This window comes from Limanda limanda, chromosome 1 (genome assembly GCF_963576545.1).
Source record: "Limanda limanda chromosome 1, fLimLim1.1, whole genome shotgun sequence".
Lineage (NCBI taxonomy): Eukaryota > Metazoa > Chordata > Actinopteri > Pleuronectiformes > Pleuronectidae > Limanda > Limanda limanda.
This window is the reverse complement of record NC_083636.1, coordinates 11801144-11809975: the sequence shown is the minus strand read 5'-3', so window position 1 is coordinate 11809975 and position 8832 is coordinate 11801144. Positions and strand designations below refer to the sequence as shown.

The 8832-nt window shown below is 42.2% G+C and overlaps 1 protein-coding gene across 1 annotated transcript; it reads right to left on the bottom strand.

Moving 5' to 3' along the window:
* Positions 1-264: 264 nt before the first annotated feature.
* Positions 265-8632, bottom strand: LOC133013593 (sodium- and chloride-dependent GABA transporter 2-like). Its single transcript, XM_061080583.1, has 16 exons — positions 8590-8632; positions 8437-8502; positions 7899-8090; positions 6794-6928; positions 6203-6343; positions 6032-6113; positions 5756-5888; positions 5453-5587; positions 3691-3794; positions 2978-3102; positions 2753-2865; positions 2508-2645; positions 1540-1642; positions 1344-1444; positions 534-704; positions 265-414 (listed from the first exon to the last, which is right to left on the bottom strand). Exons 1-16 carry the CDS (start codon positions 8630-8632, stop codon positions 265-267), a joined length of 1932 nt encoding a protein of 643 aa, XP_060936566.1.
* Between the last annotated feature and the right edge of the window lie 200 nt (positions 8633-8832).

Genomic DNA, 8832 nt, shown 5'->3' with positions numbered 1-8832 from the left:
GTCTACATAATCCAATATATGAAAAGATACTTTTTATCATTTCAGACTTTTATCATATTACTGCTATCCCTGAAATGCCGGGCTCTGCCAAAACCCAACACTGTCGGCCTATTATCTCCTGAGTCCTCCACAAGTTATAGAAGTTGATTTGACACTTTGTTACATGTCCCTGCACTGATCTTAGGGGCGGAGGGAGGATGCAGCAAGTGATTGATGGAACCAAAGAACCCACACGTCTCTTTCGTACGTATCACCAGTGGAGCCTCATACGTTGGTGTCTTTGTCTGAGACAGGGCTGTAGCCATTTTTACCCGTGGTGGCGTCCACCTCGGGAGCAAAGATGGCCTGGAGCCTCTCCTGCTCCCTCTTGGTTTTGGGTAAATCATCAGAAGGTGTGATGAGCAGCTGAATGCGCTGTAGAAAAATTAATGAAATCAGTGAGAGCAAGACCAGAGAAACCATTTCACAGTTAATAGGTACTCAGGGTCTTTTCACTGAGAAGTCGTCATGGTGCTTTACGGATTTAACATTACCTCTCGGAATGTCCCCGGAGTCGTGCTGATCTTGTACACCATCCAGAGCGGGATGCACATTATGGAGGACATAGCCAGCAGCCAGCCGATGGCGTAGCCCCACCATGGGTACACATACTCGTTGTTGTACTTGAGAGGAGTGTATTTGATGATGGAGAAGGCAAAGGTACCCTGAAGAAACAAGCGTACAAATATTATGACTGTTGAAGAATGAACATCTCATTTCTTATGTCTTTCAGTTTGAGAGCAGGACTTATTCATTTCATGTTCAGATCTTGTAACGCTTACACTCAAAACACTGCCCTCACATTCAAATAGCCTCTGCTCTTCTATTTTCTTTCCTCTGCGCCTAAACTTCTTGGTGCAACAAGTCTGTCAAAATTCTCCAACCAGGTATAATGTTGATGAATGAAGTTTCTGCCGCCCTTGTTTTGGATGTGTAAGCTACGTGTGTGTGTGTTGGAGTAAAGTTAATGTTTCCTCAACAAGGGAAATGCAAGAGCAGGAGTTAGAGCGAGGAGAAGAGCTGAAGCGGGAGCACAGTAAATCTGAGTGCAAGACACAAAACATCAAGTGTACAGTTTGAGCATAAGCAGAGTAAATCTAAGCACAGGCAGAGGCTTTTTTTAGTGAAAGTGTTCCAAAATTGTAACATGAAATCAAAAAATCCTGCCCACAAACTGTGAGAACCAATCTTAAATAAATATAGGGGGCAAAAAATCAATAAATTCTTTTCAATTCTGGACGAGAAGAGAGATGTGGTCGGCCTTTGTTATTTTTGGAAAGCGGCTGCTGTTTGTTGATACTCACAATGCACGTGGCCGGGGTAAGGAACTTCCAACAGAACTTGATGTACGGTCCTGGCCGGTACCCAATCATGTCCTCAATGTTGTCATAGAAACGATCGGCACCTGCACAAACACATACAAGACATTTCTTTTAACATGCACACGATCTTTGGAAAAAACTTGTGAATCCTTCAGTATGTCTCCATTGTCCCACTCACCATAGACCCATGCTATGCAGACAGTCTCAAAGATGGACATGAAGAGCAGACACATCCCACTGGCTGCATAGTAGTCAAAGAGCTGGAAGATGTACATGCCCCCCTGAAGAGAGCGAGAGAGAGAGAGAGAGAGAGAGAGAGAGAGAGAGAGAGAGAGAGAGAGAGTATTGAGTCATTATTCAACGAGGATAAAATACTTAATTAAATAATCAAATGAACTAGGCAGACATTAAGTTCAGGTTATGCTCGCTGCAACAATCTCAAGCAACACAAAAAAAAGGGAAATAAAGAATTGATATAATTAAACCGAGAAAATGACCTGAAATCCATTATATATATGAATATGTGATGAGTTATGGCTCTTGAACTTTCACGTCACTGTTATTCTGCAAGGGAAAGCAGGAATGCAAGCAATTTACCATTCATAGTTTAAGCTTTACCTCAGTCGTGACTCCGGCTACGTAACAACGTTTGACACATGTTTTACAAAACCTTTCACTTGCTCGTACTTACACAATGGCGACCTGTTGACACTTCTGCAGAGGATTCATGTTTCCAACTGTGCAGAGGTGAAATCATGTCAACCATGTTGGACTCGGTGAGAATCTATTTTAACATAATCCTCTCTAAACAACCATCTGCTGCCTTCTCCTCCTCGGGCATCAGCAACCTGGTTCCAAGCATATGGATGTGTAGCATATTTCATTTGCTTTAGTTTCACATGATCTAAATGCTGTTCTGGAAATAATTTCATTATATTGGGTCAAATATAATGAGTTAGAATTTAAAATAATATTTATTAGACAGTGAATATGCAAGTTATTATTACCTTTACTATGAAAATACTGTTATTTCCAGTTGAAACCTGATTCGATGCTTGCAGATCTTGGTCTCTGCATGCATCTGTGAGTGCGAGTGTTTGTGTGTGAGTATGTGTGTGGTCCCAAAGTGTGACACGCCCCACCTACCTCCGTCAGCATGATGAGGCCCATGAGGAAGGAGATGAAAGCAACAACCAAGAGGAAGAGCTCCCTGCGGTTCTTGCGGCGGAACACAGAGGGGTACATGTCCACGATCGCTGTCACCAGGCTCTCCACACACACAAACTGACGACAGGTAAACACAGTTCTTGATCAGTAATCCTTGATATTAGAGAAAACAAAAAGTTCTGTAAACATCATTTGTGAACATGCATGAGCACACAGTTGTCTACCTGGCTGTCCAGCCCCAGAAACACAATCATGATGAAGAAGAGGGCGGCCCACACAGGAGAGAAGGGCATCATGGATACAGCACGGGGGTAAGCTATGAAGGCAAGGCCAGGACCTACAGAGAGATGAAAACTGACTGAAAACTAGAGCTAATACAAAAATAAATGATGACCCTAAGGATAATATAAGGATTGTTGATGCTGTTCCTTCGTTTACAGAAGTCTCACCAGATTCGGCTACTTCTGAGATCGGGACGTTCTGTTCATAAGACATGAAACCCAGGATGGAGAAGATCGCAAAGCCCGCCACGAAACTGGTGCCGCTGTTCAGGAAGCACAGCGAGAGGCAGTCTCTGCAAAACACAGCACAATGGTTTATATAAGAGAAGAACAGATATGCTGTAATCTATAGATAATGCAAATGGTAACTTGATGATATAAGCTATATATAAATATACACACAATATAATGTTGATATTCATATTATACTGCAAACTGTACTATACTTCCTATAAATGAATATCAGTCTCTCTCTCTCTCTCTCTCTAGATATGTGTGTGTATACACAAAGACAATATTGCATAATATACAACCTATACTATAGTGAGCAAAATAATGCTTTGTTCCACAACTTCCCATAATATTCTGTCTATAAGGGAAAGGTGTATATTATCTACATATCTCTATATTTCTTAAATTGGACTTTATTGCCTTTGTTATTTTATTGTATTTTTACTCTTTATTGTATTTTTACTCTTTCCCTTGTTATCTTGTCAACCTCTTTTGACTATCGGCTGCTCTAACAAGTACATTTCCTAAACATGTTTATTTTTTCTCATCTTGATCAAATTCAAAGCAAAAACTGAAGAGTTATGTTACAGCAACAATTACAGATTTGAAGTATTTCTTTTTTTAACATCTCCTGTAATAAGGGTATTTACTTGTAGCAGTTATTGTTGTATTTGTTGTAGCTGCCCAGAGCTGTCAGCGAGCCTAAGCAGATGGCATAGGAGAAGAAGATCTGGGTGCCGGCATCCATCCACACCTAACACAGAGGAGACATGTAACACGTGAGAAGATGCTGAGCTGCTGATTCAAAGTCATGTGATGTATTACATACATGTACTTCCGACATGAGAGTACTAATATACTCAGGCTGATGTGTGGACTCAAACGTGCTGCTCGGTGTTTATATAATCCAAAGGAATTCACGTGCTAGGTTGTCACATATGTACTCATTGACCACAGCTGCTGCACCATAGTAACTGGTGAAACTCTTCCTTCCTTAAACACTTATTAACAAACCAGGTTTCCACACATATAGAAAGTGCATGATTGAGCGCTCAATAGGGAAACAGAAGATTTATCATAGAGAATAAACAAAATGTCAGCCATGATTTTGACCCCCTATAATAAACTGGGACAAGACTGAGCCAGATTAAGATGAAAGCTGAATTTAACAAAAGGAGAAATTATGAAATGTTTAGATCTGATTGAGAGAAGTTGACAGAGCCCGGTTAAAACCCTCTCTGAGCCTTGTTAGCTGACTGTGTGCGGCTCAGTCCTGGTAGAGCTTCATGTTTACAGTCCCAGTGGCATCCTGGCCCGGTGTTCGATCCCTGTGGTCTCTGCCTCTTTCATGAAGAGCAGGTGGGCCCAGCAGAAACTAGGCTCCCCAGCAGAGAACCATGGGAGACCTGCACCTGGTGCGCCCTCGCACACTGGGACCAGAACACACAAGAACCCCTTCACTCGTGATTTCATGATTTTCTGGTTGGGTGTAAGTATTTTATAATTGTGTGTGTAAATGTGATGCATATGTCATGTTCCGTTCATCTTGACGGCTGCACACTTCACATGTGTACTATAAATTCCAGAGAAAGTGTAGAGCCGATTTTGGTGCAATGTGGACACGTGATATATTCAATATGAATAAAATGTGAATTAAGAGGTGACCAGTGCTCTGTAGCAGTCAGTGGGGGCGGGGCAGCAAACAGTCAGTCAGTCGACTGAGTTGAATATGTCGTAATCTACGTTCTGGGATCAACTACAGCAGTGGTCTACAACTGGGTCAAATTGCCACAAGATCATTTTGAAAATTGATTATTTTAATTTCCCCCTATCGTCAGACATTCATAGAATCACTTCCTCTTTAGCAATTTGCCTTCAAAGTAAGAGCACAACGTTTGTTTTGTTGCTGCAATGCTTTATACTGAGCTTTTGAACTCAGAGCTTTTACTTTAAAAGTAGACTTGGGTCTGAAAATTGTGTCTTTTATTTATTTCTGAAATAGCCAACATGCAATTTATGAGAACATAACAGTTCAGTAAATCTGAACCAAACATGTGAACAGTAATTAAGCAAATTCTGTTTAATTTAATGAAAAGCACTGACTATCAATTCTTCACTGTAGATAGACTTGGTGGGATGAAGGCAAAGTTTTCTAACTTCACTCTGCACCATGGACTGTTTATAAAAAGCTCTGCACACAAAGTCCCGCACAGAAACAATAAACAGTGACACAACATTCTAGAGCTGTTTGAGGAGGACTCACTAAGGACAAGGAATAATTCATAACAAGACAGGAGAACAGCCCATTCCTACCAGGCAGGTTTAGAAACGACGCATCACTAGTTAACCGTTAACCTAATAGTAATCACAAACCAGATATATATACATTCAACAGATTCTCTCGTTTGGTACCTGTGGGTCTGACAGGCGTCCCAGGTCTGGGTAAAGGTAGAACTTGATGCCGATCGCAGCACCAGGCAGCGTGAGCCCCCTGATCAGCAGCACGATCAGCATCAGATAGGGGAAGGTCGCAGTGAAGTAGACCACCTACACACAGACACACACACACAGACGCACGTTATAAATGGAAACAACAAACATTCGAACTAGGAAGAATAAATACCAGATGTCATCCTGGAACTGTTATAATACATTTATTTGTACATCTCAGTTAGATGCAAATGAGGTCAAGACCCCGAGTCACCCCTCACCCACCTTTCCGGTGGATTTGACCCCCTTCCAGATGCAGAAGTAGCACATGATCCAGGCGATGAACAAACACAGGGCCAGGTCCCAGTTCAGAGAGCCGATCTGGTCGATGCCGGGGGAAATTCTGAGCGCTCTCCTCCTGCAGATGTATCAGAGGCGCATTATTATGGTTATTATTTTTATTATTATTTTTTTTATTATTATTATTATTATTATTATTATTATTATTATTATATAAGTAATACATCGTTAGGGAGAGGTTAGGTTAATCTGAAAACTCACTCCCAGAACTCCAACACAGGAGAGGTGGCGTTGAATGAGGAGTCGAAAGACAAGTTTCTCTTCTGGAACTCCATACAGTTTTCTAACCGGGAGAAAAAGAAAAAATATTATTAAATGTGTCACAGACATTTGGAGGATCCCGTGTCGTGTTTCGATGCACACACGTGTTACCTGTGTTCCACGTGTTGTTGCAGGACGACCAGGCCAGGTCCCAGGAGAAGGAATAGTACAGGTAGAAGATGCCCCAGGCCAGAACGATGATGTAGTAGAAGTTCAGCAGAGTCACTATCACCTGGGTGCCATAGCCCAGTCCTGCAGGGAGCACATTCACAGTTCACTTATAGAGCATAACATAAATCATAATAATAATGTTCCATATATCTACCCCCAGACTGAGAAGATTTGGCCATTGTTAATCTCTTTGTCATCAGTGTTTGTCTGTTTGAAGTTGTATAAAGTAATTTGTGGTCCTTTTGTGTCTTTTAATGTTTTTTTTGTTTCTTTGCGGTCATTTGTTGTTTCTTTGTGGTTTTCTTGTTTCTCTTTGCGGTTGCTTGTTGTCTCTGTTGCCATTTTTTGTCTCTCTGTGATTGTTTTGTGTCTCTTTGTAGTCGTTACCCATCTGTGTGTGGTAGTGTGCTTGTTAACAGTTTCCAAGTCCAGCACATGGGCACCCTGACCCCTTGTGCCCCTGAGTGTGTGTCCAGGAGACTCATTCACTAACACACGTGCGACTGAAGGTGACACATGTGTCCTTCTTACCTTCAAACAAGGGACTGATCTTCCTCCAGCAGGTGATGCCTCCCTGGCTGGTGAACTGGCCCAGGGCCGTCTCCAGGAAGAAGACTGGGACACCACAGGTGAACAGGAAGATCATGTAGGGGATGAGGAATGCACCTGAGAGGAGAAAGAGCAAAGGAGTCAGGGTCCAAGCTGACTGAAACGTGAAGTGCAACATTATCTCGAACCGCGACAAATGTGGATTCACACTAAAAGCCAATGATGAGTCCCCGGGAGTATCTTTCAGGTTTCATTCTGTTTTCAATTTATTGTTCTACACAGTTATATTTATTTCATGTTTATATTCAATTTATTTGTAAATTGTCAAACAGGTTCATTCTTTTTATTTATTTTACCTCATTATACGTCTATTATTCTGCTCTTTAATATTTTACTTTGCTTGAAAATTGTTTTAAACTGGGCTTTTTAAAATAGATGTCTTTTCATTTAGTCTCTGTGTTGTTTTTTAATGTCCCTGTGCAACACCTTAAATCTACCTCTGTGTATAAATAAAACTGCCTTGCCTGCAGAAAGAGGTTGAATTTAAGAAGATGTAAGATTGCCTTTAAATGTTCTTGGATTTCAACCAGATTAAGTTGGTTTGAACAAACCTAAAATAGATACAGATACAAACTATAAACATGCATTTATTATCTCACAACTTAATTACTGCAGCAGCCTTTTCTCTGGTCTTAACCTGACAATATTGAAATGACTGCAGAACTTTATAAACATGTGTCATTAGTGCTCTTTTCTCTTATGGTATAATATATTTTGGGCCTGAATCCCTGTCTCTCATGTCTCTCTTTCAGCTCGTGGGCTGACGTCCCGTCGGGCGGCCGAGGATGTTTGCTGTGCTCAGATTTCCGCCTCTCCACGGGGACAGCTGCTGCGAGCAAGGAGCAACAACAGCTGTCTGACCCTGTTCGGCCCCGACCCCCAACCCCTGACCCTTGACCCCTGCCACCCCATCGAGAGAGGGATAGAGACAAAGGCGTCCGATTTAGCAGCCACGCAGCCACGTCCAAAATAAAGGAAGAATCACTGTGGAAAATGAAGTACTTGTGTTCCTTCATCCCACTCTTACCTCCTCCATTCTTGTAGCAGAGGTAGGGGAATCGCCACATGTTGCCCAGTCCGATGATGGAGCCTGCGACCGACAGGATGAACTCCAGCTTGTTGCTCCACTGGCCTCGCTCCTCCATCTTCTCCTCGGAGTGAGGAACCAGTTCAATGGCTTGGCCCGTGCCATTGGAGACGCCTGCTTTGGCCACGTCTCCTGCAGATTCAAGTAGAGAAGAGGGGGAAGTGTCTCAGCAGAACGTGGCCTGAATAATAGCTGATCTGATTGTTCTCAGTCGTGCACCAAACAATGGCAGCTGAAGAGGCGGCAACTAAATATGTAAATGCAAAGCAGGTCATCGATGAGGGAATTTTTTGAAAAAAGCAATCGCAAGAAGACAAACTCTGACCTTAGCGTACATTATGAGCTACTGCAAGATCAATGCAATCCTTGTGCGTTAAATCAAACAAAAGGAGTTGTCAAATTTTAAGAAATAAACGAAAAATCTCTGAAAAACAGTCAAATCTATTTCTAGGGGAAATTGTTGACATGCGTCACTCACCCTTCATCGCTGTGTCGGGCAGAACTCTCGTTTCCAGCCCGGAGCTGCAGTCTCGGGAGATTTGATCTGTCCAAAATGCTGAAGTTTTAGTATTTAACACTAGCGGAGAGAGGGGCGGGGGTTTGTAATGCCAAACTTAGGCCCAGCCCCCACCTTGCTTCCCTGGATCTGCCCCCTTAGGAGCAAAGTCTATCATCTGCCATCAATGGGTGGTTTTAATCAGGGGAAGCAGCACAAGAAACACATCAGACGACATTGGGACATCGGAACTCTGCTGAAGACACATTGATAAGGTCATCGTGTAAGGTTACGATTGTAGATTTCATGTATTTCCCTCCTGTAAAGATACACCAATATACCCAGGGCCTGTAGTGACATCGTTATTGATTTATATAA